General features: G+C 33.1%; 2 protein-coding genes across 5 annotated transcripts; one reads left to right on the top strand and one right to left on the bottom strand.

Moving 5' to 3' along the window:
* Positions 1-781: 781 nt before the first annotated feature.
* Positions 782-8,625, bottom strand: LOC108197312 (prefoldin subunit 6). Of its 3 annotated transcripts, none has more exons than XM_064083433.1 (7): positions 8,452-8,583; positions 6,026-6,101; positions 4,551-4,644; positions 4,329-4,399; positions 4,113-4,237; positions 2,123-2,183; positions 782-1,070 (listed from the first exon to the last, which is right to left on the bottom strand). In XM_064083433.1, the coding sequence occupies exons 3-7, from the start codon at positions 4,624-4,626 to the stop codon at positions 1,014-1,016; spliced, it is 390 nt and encodes a 129-aa protein (XP_063939503.1). In that variant the 5' UTR covers positions 4,627-4,644; positions 6,026-6,101; positions 8,452-8,583; the 3' UTR covers positions 782-1,013. The 3 variants fall into 3 exon arrangements, with proteins under 3 accessions (XP_063939503.1, XP_063939502.1, XP_017220384.1); XM_064083432.1 differs by having other exon boundaries at positions 6,026-6,110; positions 8,452-8,540; XM_017364895.2 differs by lacking the exon at positions 6,026-6,101 and having other exon boundaries at positions 8,452-8,625.
* A 6,141-nt stretch (positions 8,626-14,766) lies between these two features.
* LOC108198275 (la-related protein 6A) lies at positions 14,767-22,209 on the top strand. Of its 2 annotated transcripts, XM_064082960.1 has the most exons (11): positions 14,767-15,049; positions 16,260-16,341; positions 17,041-17,135; positions 17,273-17,344; positions 17,418-17,497; positions 17,579-17,663; positions 19,774-19,821; positions 19,918-19,983; positions 20,057-20,197; positions 21,582-21,675; positions 21,757-22,209. In XM_064082960.1, exons 1-11 carry the CDS (start codon positions 14,870-14,872, stop codon positions 21,882-21,884), a joined length of 1,071 nt encoding a protein of 356 aa, XP_063939030.1. In that variant the 5' UTR covers positions 14,767-14,869; the 3' UTR covers positions 21,885-22,209. The 2 variants fall into 2 exon arrangements, with proteins under 2 accessions (XP_063939030.1, XP_063939031.1); XM_064082961.1 differs by lacking the exon at positions 19,774-19,821 and having other exon boundaries at positions 14,770-15,049.
* The last annotated feature ends 1,580 nt before the right edge of the window (positions 22,210-23,789 follow it).

Here is a 23,789-nt window from a genome sequence, read left to right as displayed (position 1 = left end):
TAAACCAGCGATGTATTTTTATTTTGTTAATTAAAATTCCTGATTTTGATTTTATTTTTCATTAAATCTGTGTTAAACGTGAAACATTTTTACTAAATAACACTAAATTAAAATTTCTTTTTTATATCATCCCAATTTCCAAATTCTTATCAACAAAAATGTTGAAGATGAAATTCACAAGTGCAACCAATAACCAATAAAGGAAAAGAGTAAGATTATGTTCACGTGAATGGAATGGAGGAAGAGTGAAATGAATTTTATACACTAATATGATGTTGGATAGTGAAAATATCTATAATTTTCATTTCTTCAATCATTCAATTGCTACTATTTTACCTATCATTATAACTCTCATACTTAAGAAGGAATGCTCATTCCATTTTTAAATCAAACTTCCTTGCAATCTTTATCACAAAAAATTTATACTCATTCTGTCATCCATATTTAATCACTATTATATCATATTTTCTTCTTTCTCCAGGAAACTTCTACATAATTTTTCTTTCAATTCTCACCGAATTCCATTCCATCCAGGTGAGCACAACCCAAGTGATTAAACTTTTACAATTTCTGAGAATTAGTTTCCATGATACTAAAATTACCTAATAAAATGGACGTAGTAGATAGAACGTCGTGAGGGTTGGAACTTCCTGCAAGACATCATTGTTCTTGACTAAGCATAACCAGAGTGCAGATTCAATACATTTTTAATTTTGGCACTGCGACACACATCTAGTGGTACAGTTCACACTCGCAGCAGTAGTTCAAAACAGCTATCACATAAAACATAATCCACACATTTCATTCAAAATTATGCTCAAATCTCCTGCAAAAGTTGGTGCCAGACAAAAAGAGCCACTAACTTCTTGGTAAACAACCAATGATGGATTCAGCCCGAAAAACAAATTATATATGATTTTTCCTCCAAAACAATCAGAACCTGCTGAGGTTCAACTGGAATTAGTAGCAAGTTCATTACATCGAACGGAAGTACTCAGTACAAACCTACAACATTAGGCCTTGGCTTTCCCAGCCTGTAGAGATTGGATTCTTTGTTGTAACTTGTAAATCTGCAACATAAGAAGGAAAAAACAATCATTACAAACATGATCAATCTTTTAATAATATTAGTTACCGCAGTACAAATGTTTCTACTGTATAATCCCTGTCATGCCATATCTGAAATGAATAAAATAAAGATGTAAACACATATCACACAATTATGCACAAAATGATATTTTTCCTTCAACCCACTCTCCACATTCAATAGTATTTCACCTCTCCTTAATTACACAAGGTGTTGCTGAATTCTATAAGCAAGAAATAGTGAAAAAATAAATATATTATAATGCAATCAATGAAAACAATAAAGATTCCCTATATCGAAATTCACCATTTGTCCTCTCATCTTCAAGATGCTGCATTCTGCAACAAACTTCCCTAGGTGATTCTTGGGATTTGACTATAAAGCCATAGCAGTTATGTCCAGTGATCCTGTACTTAAATTTAACAAAAAAAACAAAAGGCTGCAACAGACAAGCTAAGCTAAATGTTTCTTAAAATTTGACTTCTCCGCTCTTAGATGTGTATGACTAGAGATGTGTTGCATGAAACAGGCCATATATGTGTTTACACGGTCCTACTCCACTAGAAACCTACCTAGCCCAGAAACTAGAAACTAATATTATTGCTGGAATGGCACCACGTGGCAATGGGCCTAGTTGGCATGGCGCCACTTGACAGTCGGGCGCCCTGATGATGTAAGTTTTTAAGAATTGAGGGAACAAAATGTAAGTTTTTAAAATAATTTCTAGTTTCTATTTGATCACTTGCCTATATATATATCATACTCATTAACAAACATTATTTCTCATGATTTAATTATTTTATACTAATTAGAATTTTACCCCTAACTTGCATTCAGAGCAAGACATTCACATACCGGCTTGTTTGGTTGGTATACTAAATAAATATTCAAACAAATTACATATTTCAGTGTCATGTTAAGGATTCAACTATGTGTGTGTGTGTGTGTGTGTACATATATAAGATACCCATGTGCTAGCAATAATAAATAGAGGCATATGCATCCTGAGCTTGTATGCAGAAAAATGGCACTGACCGCATCTTTCTTGCTAGTTTGCTTTTCCTCCAGATCCTGAAGAGCTGCATCCAGACGTTTCCTGCAGGGCATGAAATTTGGTAAATCAAGAGAAAGTAAGACACGAACCCAAAATTCCACACTTCAACAGCAGCACAATGAGCACCGAGTACATTTAACTAAGACATACTATCTCAACATTATAGCATGACCATGATTATACTCTCTAACATTAGTCAAACCTTTAATATATGGCACAACAAATATACAATGAACTGATGTGGCATATGCATCCCAATTGTTAAACTAGTTTTTTTTTCGGCTAAATAATGGTTAAACTACTTTTATCAACCAGAAAAATGGGTTTTCTGAAATGGATGAGATTATAGCATTAGCGAAATATTTACAAGAACAGAAATAGTAATTAGAATCTGGTATTACACTAAGTGCAGTTTTTCCTCTTTCGGTACTTCTAAAACATTTTGGCGAGTAGCCTCCATTCCAATTAAATTGGAACCCCATGTTGAGATCGTCATATTATAACATAAAACTTCTAAGGTCATAAAGCTGAATCAAATTAAGAGATAAACTACAGTTCATTGAGTTTCGCTTCTCAAAGATGTGTTCAAACCTCATCAGCCCTAGATACAGTTCGACAAAATTACTGTTTTAGTTTTCACAGGGTGCAATAGGAACATGTGAATTAGATATACAGTGGTTTTTAATTTTGGGTGATAAACCATTCTATTATATAAATAATAATACAATGTACTCCACAGAAAATATAATAGAATGGTAACATCGCACCTGACAACTTTGTCATACCAGGCTACTGCATTAAATATGGCATATTATGCATTTGTTTACTTGTGAATAGATCAAGTGGTAACTGGTTGCTGTCAAATCAATTTAGCAGCTCATACAACAAACTGATCCATATATTTGGCATGCTATGCAGTTGCTGAGCCATAACAACACATTAGGTGGCATTTGGTTCAGATCACATCATGTAGTAGCCCCAGAACACAGTCATTTATCAAAAATTAGTACCAAATACTACTTATGGCTCATCAATTGCGTAACTATAAAGAGATGCAATCGCATAAAACTAATAGCTAATTCTGATTTGATAACTGGAGGTCATGAAGCATAACTTCCTCAAAATAATAGGATTGGTAATCAAAAAAGTAATGTTCATCATATGACAGGTTCTTTCTGAGATAAAAATGCACGGAATGCATTACATCATTAGTAATACAACACTGGTTATTACTGTAAAAACTCAAAAAGACATTTTATCTACTTAAATAATCAATAATAAAACTGTATTTGCAAAATTAGTAGATGACATATGAGCTTTATTCTGTAATTCAAAAATCTCTCTACAATCAGAAGTGAATATGAGAGTGCTGAGCACAAAAAATTGCGACGTTCTCTCTCCATTCTCTTTGTTTTCTCTCATCTAATGCTATCACCAGCCTCCCTCTGAGAAAAATTATTACAACATGGCCTTTCCAAACCTACACATCAAACTCATCTTTGTAATATTATCCATTCAAACTTAAGCCCGCATGACCCTTCTCCGTCAAAAAATGCAGATTGGCAAAATTCAAGGACAAGTGCAGCTTCAGTTACAGATAGAAAACTGATGATGTAAATACACACACACACACACACACACACACACACATATATATATGAATTTAGAAAAGAAAAACATGCATCAACAATAGTTGTAGAACTACTAAGCTTGAAAATATTACGTGTCCAGCGAATCTTACTCCATGACAGTCAAAGTTGTTCCATAAATGTATGTCCCAAAAAACAAAATGACTAGTATAAACTGAATGACTAATAGAATCTATAACACTAAACTGAAGTAACTATCACAGATATGTTTTATATACCAACAGCTGATGAAAGCTATCGCATTTAACTTCATTTATTAGCTAAACATATAAAATGAAAATATGCAATGTAGCTAAAAGGGTATATAAGGAGAAAAACATACAATTCAGCAGATATATATTCTATACGCTTGCGAACATTGGCATTTGCTTCAGCCAAATCCTGCTTCACTAGAACTGGTCCTATCAGTTTGTACACATTTGCATCCTCTTGCAGCAAATCCAACTCCTTCAAGACAATAGACAGCATCGGTTAACTATATTTATATCAACAGTATGTAGCATAACACGTTACATATATAGAGGTAGTAGTGAAAGACCTTCAAGACGAGCTCATTTTCGCCGAGCTGGATGGTATACTTCTTTCTGACTTGATGATTCTTTGCTATATCTGAACAGCAGGAGATGAATGATTTAAAATTATTTAACTCGAAATACATTGTTTAATTGAGTTAGAGTTCAGAACTTTGGAAAAATCCGCGGAAGAAGCGAAGACGGGCTGGTTGAACTTAAACTGGAGCAGTGAATGAAAAACGACTTGCCTTTTTGTAGCTTGCTTAAATCATTGGCTTTGTTCTCTAGATCTCGCTGTTGCTCTTTTAATGCACTTGACGCCATGGTTACTTTTACCTAAACCTGTGAACAAATGGTTTAATCTACTTTTCAGTTTTCAAGTCAAACCCCCTTGATTTTGGATGAGCTTCGTTAATGCATATTTTGCAAACTTTTTATTTTCTTTAACAATCCAAGTTATTGATTTAGTACTTCCCTTTGAAAGCATAAGGGAAAATTGCAATCCATGTTGCCTGAAACTAAAAATGCTATATTTATTTAAACATAATACTCCCTCCGTCCCATTTTAGTTGTCACATTTCTATTTTTGTTGGTCAAATTGACTAAATTTTGACCAAAGATTATGAATCACTCTTTCATTATTTTAAAAAACTGAAAATTACATCTTCAAGTAGATTAAAAATTATTTCCAATGATATATATTTTTTTAATTTTATCAATTAATAAAATATTAATAAATTTCAGTCAAACTTTAGTCAATTTGACCGGCACAAAACCAAATGTGACAACTAAAATGGGACGGAGGGAATAACATAATATATATCACTTCAAAATAGAAGATAAACAAAGCCAGTATTATATACTGAAGCTTCTACTTGTTCTACTGAAAATGTTTATTATCATCTTTACTCTAATAACCTAAGGTACTAGCACTCAATGCTTCTGCTAGCAAAATTGTTCATAATCTAGTACCATGAATATTTGTAGTAGCGGTTTGGCCAAACTTATTATCACCTACTAAGTAAAATTATTAGTATATATCTTCAGCAAAGAAATTTGAATCATCATACTTTACTCTAAATATTTGGTAGTTGGTAGTTGGTACATCACAGAATGAGTGGATACTGCAGACGTGCTTTGATATTCGATCACGCAATATGTGAATTCAGATAACATTTTAGCCCGGGTATTGGAAGTGTCAAAGTAAATTATGTTGTGTTGAGTGATAAACTAGACATCTTCTGGTGCACATTAGGGTCATGTAATTTAATATTTAATATAATTGAAGTGTGAAATATCTTCCTTCTAACGGGGACCGGGACATTACCTTACTATTGTCTGTCAAGATTTGATGACATAAATCCTGACTACATATGTTTTCCTAACATAATACATATCATCTTTTTCCGATTAACCAGAACGTGACCATGTGCTCTTTCCTAACTCGCACAGATGCAGACTATACTAAACGTCATCATTCATAAAAATTAGTCAGACCAAGCATATAGACAAAAATTCACAACTAAATCTTTGCAAGCTACCGCAAAAGTAAATTAGCATTTACACATATACAAGAAACCGTGAAATCAAATTATAACAAAACATGATATACATATCAAAATTAAGGGTGATAAAACAAGCCCTGACTAATAACTATCGATGAATAATAATTAAAGAGAAAATAATCGAAAATTAATACGAAAAGCCCTAATTTATGAGTTACCATAGAAGAAAGGAAGCAGAAGCAGCAGTAGTAGCCCTAACCGGTACTAAGCGTAGAGAGTTGATTCAAAAGTAGACTGCAAAGGCTATTGGATGTTTAAAAACATACTTGATCCTTATTCCAACAATATTAAATTACTTAATTACCGATGAAAATATTTATCTACAACTGAAATTTTAAAAACTAATTACTTACTCCCTCCGTCCCAGTGAATTGTATACAGTTTTCTTTTTGGGACGTCCCATCAATTGTATACATTCCAAAAGTAGTAAACTTTTATAATATAAAATAACATTACACCAACTACTTTCCTCCACTATCTCTATTCAATAATAATATAAACACTATTACACCCACTACTTTCCTCCCCTATCTCAAATCTATTATTAAATATTAATGGGTCCCACCACTCTACCCACTTTTCATCTAACTTTACTTATTTCTTACACAATTTATTGGTCTCTGTCCCAGCCATTTGTATACAAATGACTGGGACGGAGGGAGTAATAAAGAACACTAAAAAGTAATACTAATTTTTTTTTTTTAAAACATTGTGTCCTACAACTGAATAACACAATAGAATCAAAAGCCAAAAGCATAACTCTGAGTTCAGCACAAATAACTAATTTGATCAAGATCTACATTCAACCATATATAACATAAAAATAACAATATGACACTCTCTCCCACCCAACTCCTAACCTATGGGTCTGGCACAGCGGACCAAATATCATAGTTTCGAATAACCAAATACTATAAGATACTCATGAAATATGATTTCAAGTGTAAAAGTCTAGGTTACAAATTATTTTATGTAATATACTATCTTCATATATTCCTGTAAGTACATTAGATGATTTATTATAGCTTATGTAGTTATGTTTACTTTATAAATAGTTAAGTATTTTAGTACAGGAGACAAGGCCATGTAGAGGCACTGCTAAGTGCAGCAATAGAGAAATGCAGAGCTAGAAAGGTCCACCAAATATCACCTCATGTGGACCCGTCAAGAACTGCGGCCTTGAATCTTTACAAGAAGTTTGGTTTCCAAGTTAATAGTCTTGTGGAAGGGTACTACTCTTCGGACAGAAATGCTTATCAAATGTACTTGGATTTTGAAATATATTAGCCTGGTTCATGTTTATGTATTTTATTGATTCTTTATATATTCATTTTGATTAGTTTTGGCAAAATATGTTTATAATCTTAGTGGGGGCAGGGTTAAACATTGAATTTGTGATGTATTTTGTCCGAAAGCGAAAAACAGTACTTGCTCCTATAAAAGGTTGTCTAATCAAATATCTATAAAAATCAGATCTAGTTTTAATGCAGATACAAAGCGAAAATATAGAGCTTAAGTCCATTATTCACTAGGTGAATATTACTGATACGATAGGGGCATAATACATGGAATCAATGGCCGAAGTACTTAGACTTCCCAGGATAACCCCGACAGCACGAAAAGACTGACACAAATCTGATGATGTATAATTGCAGCAAGATCTCACTAAACAAGTGAGCTGCACAGAAAAGTGAATATACATATAGAACTGCTTGCTAGTTGGTACCATTGCACTTTAGAGCCAAATCACTTCAGGGGAAACTCTTTGTACGACTAACTAAACAGTGAGAGAATAGATTTAACTGAATACAGATTCATCACTTAAATGAGTTGCAGTACATGAAATCAAAACCAGATATAACCATCATGATGTCACGGATCTGGTTCACTTGACAAAAGGAAGACAACAGAAAGATGGAACAGTTCTTTTCACAGAGCAGAGAATAAGACTGAACTCAGACTTAACAACCACTAAATCGACTGAGGACAAGGTGAAGAGTAGTAAACAAAAGAAACGGAAAATTATTAGCGCTATTATTATCTGCAAGAATAACTCATAATTCCTGAATTCTGAAGGTAAAAGTTTGCCTTGCAAGCCACTATGATTTATTAACACTTCCGCCCACATGTTCAGGAGCATTTCGGTTATGTTAGTTTTCCCTTGGTTTTACGGAGATGTAATTAATCAATCAGAGTTGACTACTAGCACCATCTTGATATTACTGACATGTTCCTAACTTTGCAGGTCTAATCTTTCTAGCATTCTAACATTATACATATCGTATCCCTCTCCTCTGGGCTAACTACTGAAGTCTGGGTATCTATATACCAACCAAACATAACAGACCTATATAAATACACATAAATTAAACCCATAGAAACCCCCTGAATATACACCTAAAAACTATTAATTACAAATCAAATTAATCACCTAAATCAAAACCCTAGACCAAAAAACCAAACAGTTGAAGACAAGCTAATCAGAACAATTAATCACAATTAAATTAATCACAGTAGAAACCCTTTCAATATACACAGACACACCTATGTATACAGGCTAAGAACAGAGGAGTTAGAACAGTACCTCTATGGTGAGCAAATTCGATTCAGAAAGTAGAGCAAGCAGCAAAGATCAGTCCGCGGTTTTTCGTGGTTACAGAGGAAGAATTAGTCGACCGGTGGTTTAAGATGAATTAGCCGGTGGGGCTGATTCTTTTTCTGCAAGTATTTAGGGTAAAAATAAGGGTCCGTTTGGCTTGAAACGGGGTGGATTTCAAAAGGAAAGTTTTGATACATTTGAAATATTAGACGACAAATTTTATATTTGATTGTTATGATATTATATCATTTTAAAAACGGAATTTACCAAATATACTAACTTTTAGTTATTTATTTACAAATATACTACCTTCTCTAAAATCTTGCAAATATACTATCTTTTATAACATACAATCAATTAAATTGCAAAAATACTACTTTAACCACCCACCCCCATTTAGCCACTTTATTAACCTGGGGCGTGCAGCAAAACCTATCACCACACACCACTGCCTTCCTTCAGCCACACACTACTTCATCTCAATAGTACGACCCTTTTTGCAATTGACGATCAATCAACTTTCTTCGGTTCACGTTCGTACATCAGTAGCATCAGGTTTCATATAGTTCCAAATCGGTTTCTTCTGATTCTCGATCTCGAGAAGATTCCAGTTGGGACTGAGTTACAAACACTCGAGCAAGGAGAGATTGTTGTTCACAGTGCGTACATATTGTTTCCGCATCTTCACAACACTACGGCATTCATCAACATCTTCATCTATCCATCTTCTTCATCGTAATGGTTGCTTTAAGTTGATTTAATGGTTGCTTTTAGTTGATTTTATGGTTGTTTCGTGATATTAGTATTGACCCCGCAGGGGGCACTTATTTTCCTGCATTTGCAACTAGATGCGACTTATTATGCAACTTAATATAATTTTAGCAATTTTTTTAAAAAGTTGCATATGTAGTTGCAAGTATGGTTGCTCGTAGTTGCAGATTTGGTTGCGTATGCAAAATCGTATTTTTGCAAAAAAAAAAAATTGAATGACAGTATTTTTGCAATTTGTTTTAAAAAATGACAGTATTTTTGCAAAAAATCTTTTTGACTTGGGTATTTATGAAAAAAGCCCTTTTAAAAATATATTATGTTTATAAATAAAATAATTTATATATATTTTTAAAAATTAATATATTTTTTATTTTAAATTTTATTAATTTTTGTAATATATATATACTATTAATTTTCCAGATTTATTACAACTTATTAATTTCTTTAATATTTAATATAGTATTTCTGTTTTTTAATGATTTCATACATGCATTATAAATGAAAAGAAAAATAATAATAAACGGAAGCGAATATCTAGTAAGATGGTTTGACAAAAGATATTAACTGACATTAATAAAAACCATGGGAAAAATTAGATAACAATCATAAAGAATGTTACACACTTTCAAAAATTCAGTGCTCGTCTTTCCGCTAAAGTGTTTCAGTGTTAATTTCCCAACGAACTCAACAAAATAATTCGAAGAAACAGAAATGATTTTAGCTGGGAATTCTACAATTTTCTCGAAATATATGTCACTTTTTTCCTCGAATCTACATAACAAAAACAAGTTAATTGGATTACATGACAAAAAGAATAAAAGTTTACACGGGCATAAAAGCTAGGGCTGTCAAAAATATCTGAAAAATCCGATATCCGTCCAAAATATCCGCAACCGTATTCGGAAGAAAGCGGATAATATCCGTATCTGAAAGAAAGCGGATATTATCCGTATTCGAATCCGGCCTATGCGGATACGAATATGGATATAGGCATATCTGTATCCGAAAATATCCGGATCCGCAATTAATTATTATATTATGTATATTTATATATATTTATGTTATATAATTATTTTAAATAAATTATTAACCAGATAGATTATAATATATTTATTTTTTTATTGTTAATCATTAGTATACGATTTACCCTGTTAATTTAATCGCCTGTTGACCTAATTCTTAAATGGCTTTTCAAATCTACAGACTAAGACTACCGTCTTCCCTCTTCACATCTACCCTCGGCTATACTTTATTTTAACCTAAAACTCAAATCTAACAAGCTGATTCTTAACTTTTTACATCCAATTAGTTCCTGCAAGGTACGTGACTAAATCATTCACACAAAGATGTTTCGTTCTTGCCGCTCAATCTAACACGAATTTGGTTTGGGTTGCAGATCTGACTCTGATTAGTTTATGGGGTAATAGTGAATGATGTTGATGTTTGTTTTGAAACTACGATGCCAAACTCTGTTCTGTAATTGCTTCATTTGTAGGCTTTGCTTAGCCTGATAAGTTTTGAGGTTTTGATTTAGGTACAGGTGAACAACAACCATCCGGCTTTCATTTCATTTGTTTCTACTTGGTCTAGATTTTTTTTTGTTTAGAAAACAGATCCGGATAATATCCGTATACGGATATTATCCGGCGGATCTCGGATACGGATATCATTTCTCTAAAAGTGCGGATACGGATACGGATTCAGATATGATTTGACATTCCCGGATACGGATTCGGATATAGGCAAATCCATATCCGGATTATCCGTTTGACAGGCCTAATAAAAGCAGTTGAATACATTGTTTACCTTTGTCTTCTTGCATAGACATCATCATAATCCAAATTAAGATAAATCCTCGTTGGAGGAATATAATTAATTGTGCAGACTCTAATGTAGAAAATTTGTTAGCTCCATTCAATATAACTAAATCTAACATTAATCCAGAATTGAATACTAATATTAAGACTAACTGTCTTGATCTTTGTACTTGCAAGAATTGCAATCACCGGTGTTTCCTTAATCTTTTGAATTTCGCATTAAAAGTGAATGCATGTTGATACCGACACTAACAATAAGCGAATCCTGTAAATTTTTCTAGTTAGAATCAAAAGAATATGATGCGATTACTACCATGCATGTTGATCTTGTACAGGCAAGGCACTGATGTTTAGATATAACACAAAATTTAAGAATATGTGAACATAATTATGTCATAACATACCTTCCATATGTGAGACAGAACGACGCAATATTAATGTCTCCATAAATTGTGTTAATATCAAAAACACCTTTAAACTCTTTGATCACTCCTATTATTTTTGCAATATTTACAATAAATAAAGTTAAGAAGACGCGGTTTGTAAGTTAGATGTAAAATGGAAATAGAGGCTATAACCTGATAAAGATATTGAAGTATGATTATGAAATCATGAATATCTGATAAAGATATTGAAGCACGATTATAATAAATTCACGATTATTACAAGATATAGATATTAGGGGTGATCGCGGTGCGGGCGGTGCGGTTTTTGGCTAAAACAGCAAATCAAACCGCATATGTGGTTTTGCCAAATTCTCAAAGCGCAACCGCACCACGAAGTGTTAAAACCACATAAACCGCACCACGAAAAGGCGGTGCGGTTGCGGTGCAGTTTGTGTGGTTTATACATATATTTAAATAATTTTTAAAATAAAATTATAAAATTTGTCCATAATCAATTATTTTTTGAAGGAATATAATATGATAAAAGTTAAACTTAAATCACGATTATATGTGAGCCTATGTGACATACATTGAACTGTGCAACATTTTAGCAAATTTGCAAAAACATAGATTACAAGAACAGACTAGACTCCTTCCTGCATATATATGAGATGTTGCTCTTATGTTTTATAAAGCGGCCTAGATTTGATAGGCTTGATAAAAAAAAAAAATTGTCCAGATTGATACATAATAAAGTTATAATAATATAATAGACATATATATAAAATATATTTTTTATATAATATATTAAATGCGGTGCGGTGCGGTTTTAACCGCGTTTTGTAAAATTAAAACCGCAACCCGCACCGCACCTTGCGGTTTGACAAAATTTCAAACCGCACCACAAACATTATAAACCACGTATCGCGATGCTGTTTGGTGCGGTGCGGGCGGTTTCTGCGATTTATGCGGTTTGATAATCACCCCTAATATATATATTACAGAGAGTTTTGAAAGATTAATATATCTATTGAAAAATCAGGAAATTCATGATTCGAATAAGAATTTGCAATACCAAATAAATCAGCAAGAATAATAAATTCAAATTTGTAAGTTGGAATCATGAAGTCATCCTCTCTGATATTGCCAACAACTGTTGACAGAGAGCTATTGATTAGATATTACAATTCTGAAAACTTTTATCTTTAAATTTTTTATGCAATTTATAGTTTTTTTAGATTGTATTCATCCCATCATGACAAATCAAAAGAAATTGACGATGCCACCTAATGTCAGGGATTGTGTGATGAAATTAGTGCAATGACTCTGTATAATGAAACTGATGAAGGCTAAGTGAAATTTTCATTTAATAAGTTAGGGACAATTGAGCATTATCGGGGATTATTGATTATTTATTTTTTCAATTAGCGAACTTACTTTCAAAATGATTTATTAGTCAAGCCTAAATTTATTAATTTATATTTTTACATATGAAAGAAATGTCATTTCTTATGACAGAAAAAGTATGTAATTTCTTGGTTTTAAGAATCGTGCTTTTGTAAAACATATATAAGGACATTAATATTGTATATATTTTCTAACTTCTTCCTCACATGATTTAGTATTAATTAATTTTAATTTGTATTAAATAATTTTAAATTGCATGTCTCGTGTGATTTTTAAAAAAATTATTTTGATTATTATTTGATAGAATGATCACAAAATACCACTTGTAAGGTGTATAAGTCAAAATTGTAAAAAAAAAAAAAAAAAAAAGAGAAAAGAAAAGAGTGGCTCTCAGGTCCTTAGTAGTGCCTAAAAAATAGTCACATGTTGCCATTACTAGAACGTTGTTGAAGCACAATTTAATCTAAATACCTTAAATTTTAACTGAGAACATCAATCATCAATATACTTACATAAAGGAGAAGTGAGGGGCGTGTAGGTGACGCCTCTCACATCGCTCTGTTTTATTTTTCTAATTTTCAGAAATTTTCGGATGAAAAAATATCCAAAACTAGAATTACCTTTTTTAGTTTCGGATATATTAGAAGCAAGTTTCAGAATCTAATTTTGTTTCAGATTATTTATGGAATATGGCAGCTTGAAAGTTTTAATCTGATTTTGTTTCAGATTATTTAATTATGGGAAAGAGTAGCACACAAGTCTCTCTCCACCTATAAATACCCATATAGGTTGTAGGGTTTTGAATCATCTAAACACAAACTCTCTCTCAATACCATTACCCTACCTCTCTCCGGTGATAGTTATCTTGCTCGATTTCTAACTGATGGTGCCGTTCTTATGCAACGATAAGTGAAGGCTGTTTATACGGTATTAAAAAAAAATAAAGGTTATTGCAAGCAAAGATAGTTATAAACAGGAGTCGACAAATCTAAACACGGGAGAAGAATATATTGATGGATGATATCAATAAATTAACTATTAGTGATGTATGTTTGGTGGTTATTCTTTTATAATATTTGTTTTGTTCATCAGTTAATTTTTATATGATTTACTTTGTACACAGAAAAAAATTATTCATGCATTATCTGTTTGCTCCGTTGAAGCAACTTTTAAGTGAAGACTGTTCATAGAGTATTTAAAACTAAAGATTGTTACAAGGAAAGGTAGTTATAGATCGCTATCTCACGGATTTAAGTTAGATGTTTTTGTGCGCAAGCAATCCAAAAAAATTGGAAGAAGGTGACAATGTAACAACATGATTACTTTTCAAAAAAAAAAAACAAATAAAATTAAGATTCGTCGTGCTTCAAATTATTAATTACGTGTAGAAATTTATTTTTAACGACATGAATTTTAATCCAATTTTGCAATTTTATATATTAGTACTGGTATTACATCATGATTTTTATAATGAGTAGTACTGGTATTACATCATGATATTTATTATATAAAATTTATTTTATCCTACGAATATTAATTTTTAATTATTAATATATTTTTTATAGACAGCCACAAAACTATTACATTCTACAAATATTAATATTAAATCATTAATATTATTTTCATAAGCCTCCGCAACGCGCGGCTTCTCACTTAGTTTAGGATATTGATGGGCTTGCTCTTGATGAGATTCTTACCTCTCTGACTCTCGGGGTATCCTGATCTGTAATCCTTTTCGTTTTTTAATTCCAATTTAGTTAGCAAAAAAAATAAAAATGATAAGGCCATCTTGCTCGCACACAAATTTCAAACTAACGACGTATTAAGCAGGCCCATTACCGAAAACTGGATAAAGCAGACCGGGGCAAACAAGTAAAATCACAAAATTAAGCCCATTTGACCCATCTTCAACGCAAGAGTCATATAAATATTCACAGGTCGGCGGAGAAAAAAGACCGGTGCGAGATCAAAACATAAAGAACCGGGACCGAAACTCCGGTCTTCATCTCCGTCTCCTCCCTCATGGAAGAAGGTGAAGGCGAAGAAGTCGTGGTCGTCGCCGGTCCAGATTCGCCGCCGGTCGGATCTCCCGCCGACACCAACTTCGATGAAGTCCCCAAGCCTGGAGTCGACAAGAAGCCTCACTCGGCGTCTAAAAGTGTCGCGCTTACCGATGATCTCCGTCACAAGATTATCAAACAGGTAATCGGGTTCGCGCTCAGTGGAGAACAGTTTTTATCGTAATTAATTAAAAGAGTGCAGAATAATTATTCTCGCGGTTTTCGTGTTTTTAAAGAATTTTTTAATTGCACACCTGGATTATGTAATTACTGTTGACCTGGCTTTGACTTTTTATATAAAGGATGTTTAGGTAGGAAGGGTTTAAGTTTATCATATACGGTTAATTTTAAGCATGTATGTATGCTTCTTATGCAGTTATGCTAGGCAGATTACATTTCGGTTTTGGATTGCGTAATTTTGGTTGCATTAGCTGATTATAATGATTTAACTCTCGTGTAATGTTATGCCTCAACGGTAAATGTGAGAATTTCGGGCCATTGCAGCAGTGTTGTAGTTAGAAAATAGAGGAATTTCAATGGTAGATGTAGCACTTACCTAGTTAAGTTCTGTTCATGTGTAAGGAGATAATTATAATTTTCAGCATTTTGTTCTTCTTACCCTGTGGCTGACATATAATTAAAAAACGGCGCTTTGTGCAAGATTCATGGGAATATCCTCCAGTCAAATATGCGCCTACAGGGATATTAGTATATGCATGTTTTGTACTATTCTTCTTATTTATCCTTAATTCTTAGCCACGTAGCAAATTTGGTGGACATATCCGGCAATGCAGGATACGCATCCCACTCTTACATGCTAGTCCAAAGTTATAGATATATAATTATCTTTCTTTGTCGGTAGTGTTTATAAAAAATATGCATGGCAGCGGTCTCAGTAAGAGGCCAGATTCCTCATTATGTATTCTCTCTATTAAAGGATATACGGGTACATCTTTTTTGAAAACGTACTTATTAGATTTCATATGTACAGTCACATGTGTTTTTCAGAAAGGCTGAAGTTTTTGGTATTAGCAATTCTGCGAAGATGTAATAGCACTTGTTTATAGAAAAAATGATAACCATTTATTGTGTTTGCAAATTTGGAATACTCCGTGCAAAAGTTGTTACGAGATTAAGGCTTAATAGTTATGGGCAGTGTTTAGCAGCAAACTGCTCTTATGATGTTGCCCGTGACCTCTTGTGCTTATACAGTTTAGTTGCATAACCCTCTAGGTGTTCAATATTATGCTGATGATGAATCTGAATCATGTTTCAGTATGAGGTCACTTAATGATCAACTTTATTTACCACCCAAATTCCAATTATCTGAAATCTTCTTGATAATAATCCAGGTGGAGTATTACTTCAGCGATGAAAATCTCAAGACGGATAATTATTTGATGAATTATGTGACCAAGGACAAGGATGGATACGGTAAATGCTTTACCTGATGAGCTATGTTTTGTGCTGTTTTAGTTTTAAGTGTTTATTGGTCACTAGGCTTCGTGCAACCTTTCCTCTTGGTTTTTCTGTTGCCAAAGTGTTGGCCGTCTCACAAAATTGCTTAATAGAGAAGTTATGCTTATCATGCTGAGGCCAATGACTCTTCATGTCTACAGTTCCGGACTGAAGCCTGGTCTAGCATAATATTGAAAAAACTGAGGTGTGATTGATTTTTGTATGTTAATCAAAAAATCTACAAAAAGGTTGGAAAGCTGGTCTAGCAATGGAAAAACTGAGGTGACTGTTGTATGTCAATTGAAAATTTTCTACAAGAAGGTTTAAATATAAAGTAAAGCACTCTCACTTCTAGAAATATAATTGATCAGTAAAAATGTCCGCAAGCTACTATGCCTGAACTCTTTAAGTTGTTTGACATCCAAAGTCAAAAGTGAACCTTGTTGCTGTTGATTGACCCGGGTGCATAGAGCACTAGTCCTCTTCTTAGAAGAGGCTGATTTGAGGTTTATGTGGTTTGTAAAAGATACCTAAAACTATGTAGATGCTTAATTGTAGTTGTGAATTTTATATTTGTGATACAGGGCTGGTGTCTTGAAGTGTTTTTTCTCTGATTCTTAAAGCTTTTCCATATATGTTTTAAATCAATTAATTTGGGCTGTCTGTTCCCTGCAGTTCCTATTTCTGTAATCGCTTCTTTTAGAAAACTGAAGAAGCTTGCACCAGACAGATCCTTAATCGTTGCTGCGCTAAAGGATTCTTCCCAACTTGTAAGTGGTCCCTAATCCTACTAAAAGGTTATTGTGGGCTATACAAGTAGTAATTTCTTATTTTACCTTTTATTCAGTAGTTTAGCTCTTATATATCGCTCCATGTTACAAAGTCGCCGTTGACATGAAACCTGCAGGTGCTGAGTTCATCAAAAAAGAATGTTAGGCGACTTAATCCTCTCCCTTTTAACGAAGTCAAGGATCCGCAGGTATCTTTTTGTAGTTAGGTTTTAGTGCCTGTGTACTATGTTGTTTTATGGAGTCTTAACTTCTGGAATTTAGTTATGTACTGTTTTAGTGGAGAATCTGCCTGAAGATCATTCACCAGAAAACATTCGTAAGATATTCTGCGAAGCTGGAAAGTATGTTACTCATCTCCTTTGTACAATCATGATATACTCCGTATTTCTGTATTGAAATGATGGATTTATATTAAATTCCAGTATCAAGAATATTTCCATCCGAGACCCAAATGTTTCAAGAGAGACTAAAAGCTGCTCTGTTGCAGAAAAGCTACTGTGTGGCAAGGTACGAATGGCACTTTACTGTCTTAACAATAAAAGAGATTGATTGTGTTTTGATGCTTTATGGACTACATAGGTTCAATTGCCATAAATATTAGAGGTAATATATTATTGTGTATCATGGGCCTAGGAAATATATTTTTTTTGTGTACGCTCTAACATGCAGCACATATAATTATATTAGCTTCAGGTTTGAACAACTTATAAGTCACAAAAAAATAGATTATAATGTAGGCATAGATTATCATAACATCAAAAGAAATGTATACTATTAATTATGAAATAATTGAATAAATGTGTGTGTGTGTGTATTATAACAATAAATAAAATAAAAAAGTGATCGTTCCCATACGTTACAGCGTACCCACACATTCTGTTGTGACGGGGTCACTTAAAGTAATGATCTGGAAATCTGATTTTGTACCATGTATCGTCTATGTTGCACACAGGCAGGTAGATGGTATCGTATCAAACTGCATCCTTTGAACATTTATTCGAACAAATGTTATTAAGCTTCAATGTGAAAGCATAATTTCTGATTTATAATATTCTCTTGAGTGAAACTATTACTCCCTCTATTCCAGGTAACATGGCCAGATATGTTCAATATTTTGTTTCATATATATAACTAAATATATTTTGAGAGTACAGTTCTAACTACTTGATTAGTGGAAAATGACATGCAGCTAAACAGTAAACACTGAGTCAGCCAAGTATGGGAAAACACAGGGTCTTAGCAACTATGTTGGTAAAATAAAGAGAACATGTTATTCTTTGTAGTATTGTTTTCAATTTGTAAATACCTATATATTTATGTCAGTACAATGTTTCTATAATAATTATAGTGAAAATGCATGTAATCTTTAGCATTAATTGCATAATCAAGATTTATCAACTTATTAGTCATAACCTCGAATGTAACATGCTAGTTTTGATTATGTGATCTGACATTCTTATTAATATTGAATTCTGCTTTCAAAAGGGTGCAATGGTAGAAGTATATATTGCAGCATTGTTATATTTTGAACCCTAATGAATCCCGATTACAGGATATGATCCACAATTTACTTAAAAGGTGTACAATTCTTGTTGGTTAGCTTTTTGTAGCCTTTCACATACATTATACAGTATTTGTTCCTAGCTAAGGGAGGCTGCATCTGGACACTATAAGATTATGAGGTCAGAGACTCAGAGACAATTAGCTATAATTGGTAATAAAGAGTTGGGAGTTCTATAAAATATAAAGAGTTAATTGCAATTGGCACCCTTTTGGTTTCAGCTTATTGCACATTGCACCTAATAGTTTTGGAAAATACATTTTGCAGCCCCAGACTTTTAACCGCGCTACATTTAACACCCTTTCTGTTAATTTCTACCGTTACCGTTAACTTTCGCAGGGGCATTTTGGGAAATTTTATTATATTTAATTAAAATCAGACCTTTATTTAAATTTTCTGACCATCTAAACGATATTTTTCAGAAAAACTTAAAGAACGGAAGTTGTAGAGAATAAAAAGATCTTCTTAGAATTATAAGGTTCAAAATTTTCGTAATTCTTTTTATAATTATTTTAAAAAAATTCAAAAATTAGCAATCTTGTAAAAATGAACAATCGTTTTTAAATAATTATTTAAATTTTGAACCTTATTGTTCTAAAAAGATCTTTTTATTCTCTACAACTTTTGTTCGTTAAGTTTTTCCGAAAAATATCGTTTAGATGGTCAGAAAATTTAAATAAAGGTCTGATTTTAATTAAATATAATAAAATTTCCCAAAGTGCCCCTGCAAAAGTTAACGGTAACGGCAGAAATTAACGGAAAGGGTGTTAAATGTAGCGCGGTTAAAAGTCTGGGGCTGCAAAGTGTATTTTCCAAAACTATTAGGTGCAATGTGCAATAAGGTGAAACCAAAGGGGTGCCAATTGCAATTAACTCAAATATAAATGATGCTGAAGTTATCAATGCATGTCAGATTTATTTCCAGCTGGTCTCTTTTTCATCTGTTCTATAATTTTCTAGTTGTTTCCTACCTTTTCAATTAATGTATGCGGATACTGGTTTGGCTTCCATATTACAATTTTATAGTATCTAATGAGCTTTTTAATTTTCTACTAGTTGCATGCTCTGGTGGAGTATGAAACTGTTGAGTCGGCTGAGAAAGCTGTAAGTGCAAAGTTATCCGTCCTTATTTTTATAACATATTAGTATTTAAATGATGTGGCGGGTTTGGACATTCCTTTAAAAGTACTTGGTTTTCAGGTGAATACTTTGAATGATGAACGAGACTGGAGATATGGTATGCGAGTGAAACTCCTGAAGAAACAGGTAATCAAGTTGATATCCTTCTGCAGCACTCTTGTCTATACAGTTGCTTATGCTACTTTGTTTCTCTGCTCAGGTCAAACAAGGACAAAAAAAACCAGGTTGGAGGGAAGCAGGGTCTGAGAAGCATAGTAGTGCCCACACAACTGATTCAGCTGGAGAGAAGGAGAACCATGTCTCAAGTGAGCAACACAATGATACACCCGACGATGAAGAGGTAATTTTTTACGTTCTTTGTGCATATGTGGAAAAGTGAAAACTTGTTGTCCATCACTCCTATTTGTTTGGAATGAACATTTAGAAAAAGGACTAACAAAACCGATCACACCTATTGTCTACTCATCTCTCTGTTTGGTCTTACGACTTAGTACATCACACCTATTGTTTATTCATCTCTTTTTTTGTTCTTACGACTAGCAGATATAACAATATCGTTGTACATGTTCCGTTTGAAGTTACACTTATTCTAACCATGCCTGTATTAGTAAATACCTTACCCGGTTTATGTACTTGCTTAAAGGTGTCTAAGAAAATATATTTGTTCCTATCCTGTATATTTTATTTTGTGTAGAACTTTATAATTTAAGTTCTTATTAAACAAACAAATACTGTAATATATCATGCTTAGGCACCTCTTTTATGCGCTTGAAGTGTGTAAACAATGAGAGGCTCATGCAGCAGGTAGTACTTTTATGATAGCAATTTTGAAATAATGAAATCTAGAATAAAATAGAGCCCCACTTTTAGAAATCCAAGTACTAAATAATTGTTAAGATTATTCTGATCTTATAGATCCTTTTCGGAGAGTATATGTGCCTCTCCACAGTTTTAGTGGTTGCACACTTGCACCTTAACTTAGTTGAAAACTCTATTTAAGTGAATTCTGTTCGAGTTTCACATACACATTTGTCCTGTAAGCTTTAAAGAGAGAAATTCTTCACTATTAAATACTATATGGAAGTAATGTTGGGTATTATTCGTGTAATTTGGGGGATTCCTTGTTTTGTATTCAAATTTTCATTTAGAGTTTATAGTCTATCTGCACGTCAGTAAGCCTAATGACATACAAACCTTGGTAGAGGCTAGAAATATTAACCATAAATTTCTGACATTTATTGGAATCTAAAAGTATTCACTTGCGTGTTAATCTCTTTGTATGGGAATCAGTAATTGAAGAAATGTTAGCATCACCATTGCATAATTAGTGGGATTTTATATATTGCATTCAATTATTCGTTTCCTTGTGAAGTTTATACTATTTAGTGCAATGTTGGTAGGCCAAATGAAGATGATACATGTTCTTGATATACAGATGGAAAGATAATATTAATATCGGTTTTTCTAGTGTGTGCCCATGGGCACACACTAGGCACTAAAATCCATGAAATTGGAGGATTTCGATTGGCTTACCCTTTCTAATAATGGTGGACCCCCCTGCATTTATAACAACCACACCAATCAAAACTCTCCAAATTTATGTATTTTAGTGCTTAGCATGTGCCCATGGGCACACACTAGACAAACCCTATTAATATACTCCAAATGTATAGGAAACATACTAATGTGTTGTGTATTCTTTGTTGCTTGATTTCTGATGGCAGGATGGAGAGCATCAGACTAAAGAAAAGAATGGGAACAGAGCACGAAACAGAGGACGGACTAGGAATCAGAAATATCGTAGCACAAATGGACTAGGTATGTGTGTGGATGTATATTCCCTCTAGCTCTCACTTATTTGTCATGCCTGATTCATTCATTCGCTTTGTACACTTGTAGGCCACGGCAGTGTCCACCTGAACCATGTTGGTGAAACTTCGAAACCGCCCCCTGGCCCTAGAATGCCTGATGGGACTAAAGGATTTACCATGGGCCGTGGCCGTCCTTTATCTGTCAATCAGAACTAGAAGTGCTACCCTGTCTTGGATTCAACTTCTTGTTCTTGCAGTAAAATCTGCATCTGATCTAGTTAATCGACTTTTTTGTTCAAGGGATTAGTGCTACAAGAATGGGTTGGGTTGCCTACTATTTTGATGTTTTCACCAGGCAGATCTATTCCGGTATTATGTAAAAATCCTTGGTAACATTTGGTGCAAAACTGTCAGTTCTAGATTACAAATGGGCAGTTCTGAATCAAATTTCACTTGGATGCTTTGTATAAAAATTGTTGGTTTCATGTATCTATGTTTGTGACATAAGAAAGTAATCTTATACATGTCATCTTTTATTAAAGCAGCTCCCATTTCTAAAGTTTTTCTAACTTACTATGTTAAGTTGATAAATAACCTTGAGTAGCTTAATGTTATGGCGCATAGCATGTCAATTCTTTTAGTGATGCCAATTATAAAGAAAATATCAGTCTTTTTAAATATATTTGTATTGAAGAGGTTGACAAATGTCAATTGTGGGAGTTTTTTATGAGAGAAAAGTCTCAGAATAATGTGTTAGAAAGAGAATATTAAACATAATAAATAACTTTAATTATTCTTAAAGGAAGCGTGTATTTAGTTGATTTGCTTGCAGATGGGTCAAAGATTTGCAGGGGTGCATTGACCAAGACCCTCCTTTACTTCTTGCGACATCAAAAGATTTTGTGGTATTCAATGGTAAAACTGGATTTGGGCTCTAAAAATTATTCAAAGACGAGGCTCCGACACCACAGGCCCACAGTCTATCTGGTCCAACAAAGTTCAAAGCCTCTTTTGTTGAATTGAATTATAACAAATTTGTTGGAAGTCAAAAATAAACGGGTTAATGGACTTTAACCTTTACCGAATTTTTTTAATGATGAATTTTTATGTGGATTTATGCAGATTCATCCTATTTTCTATTTCTATGGTTAAATAGGATAAAACGTGTGATATTCAGGATAATACATCTCAAGTTCAATTTCATTGGGTCTACGGGGCGGGGTAAATTCTATTCAAATTCAATATTTTCACAAAATTTAGTAACATATCATCAAGATTTTAAATTGTGCTTGAATATTTTTCAACTTTCTAAATTAAAATTAGCAAAAGACGAGATCACGAAAGGTCAAAGTGAGATCACGAAAGGTCAAAATTAGCAAAAGTGTGATTTATATCCAATATCAAACTGGTTATATGTGTTTCCAATTAAAAAATATATGGTGTCTTTTTCAATATATAGGGGCCGTTTGGGTTAGGTTAAAAGAAGTGATTTCTTACTTAAATTAAAGAAGTGGAGTACAAGTGAGAAGTAAATAAGTTAATAAAGTGTTTGGAAAAGAAGCAGAAGCTGTGAGACATAATCTAGCATTCTCAGCTTCATGAAAATATTTTTATTTTTTTACACAGACAGGTAAAAAAAGCAGAATCCAGAAGAAGCTTCTGCTTCTTCATCCCAAACATGCCCATAGTGTCTGTTTGATCAGTTGAAGTTGTCTTATAACTTATAATCAGTTTATTTTATGTTATTTGTAGAATAAATATTATTTTGTGATACGAAACTAATTGAAATAATATTATTTTGACATTTTTTTAGAATATAATTATATAATCGTGGGGATGTTTATGAATCAAAATTTAGGGCTTTTCTCATAAATACCTAAGTCTAAAAGAATTTTTGCAAAAATACTATCATTTTTTAAAATAAATTGCAAAAATATTATCTTTCAAAAAAAATTTGCAAAAATACGATGGTTGCATATGCAACTGCTAGCAACCATATATGCAATCAGAAATGCAACTATAAGAAACCGGTTGAAAATTACATTTTGTTGTATAATAAGTTGCACGTGGTTGTAAAAGTCGAAAAATGAGTGCTCCTGCGGGACCAAACATTGCAACCTA

Source organism: Daucus carota, chromosome 8 (assembly GCF_001625215.2).
Source record: "Daucus carota subsp. sativus chromosome 8, DH1 v3.0, whole genome shotgun sequence".
In the NCBI taxonomy this organism is placed as follows: domain Eukaryota; kingdom Viridiplantae; phylum Streptophyta; class Magnoliopsida; order Apiales; family Apiaceae; genus Daucus; species Daucus carota.
This window is presented reverse-complemented; position numbering and strand designations above follow the sequence as displayed.

Coding starts and splice junctions, on each gene's coding strand:
- LOC108198275 (XM_064082960.1), top strand. CDS start 14,870: ATGGAAGAAGGTGAAGGCGAAGAAGTCGTGGTCGTCGCCGGTCCAGAT. Junction 15,050..16,259: donor GTCACAAGATTATCAAACAG/GTAATCGGGTTC, acceptor ATAATAATCCAG/GTGGAGTATTACTTCAGCGA. Junction 19,984..20,056: donor TGAAACTCCTGAAGAAACAG/GTAATCAAGTTG, acceptor TTCTCTGCTCAG/GTCAAACAAGGACAAAAAAA.
- LOC108197312 (XM_017364895.2), bottom strand. CDS start 4,626: ATGGCGTCAAGTGCATTAAAAGAGCAACAGCGAGATCTAGAGAACAAA. Junction 4,400..4,550: donor TTTAAGCAAGCTACAAAAAG/GCAAGTCGTTTT, acceptor CCTGCTGTTCAG/ATATAGCAAAGAATCATCAA. Junction 1,071..2,122: donor AAACTAGCAAGAAAGATGCG/GTCAGTGCCATT, acceptor CTTATGTTGCAG/ATTTACAAGTTACAACAAAG.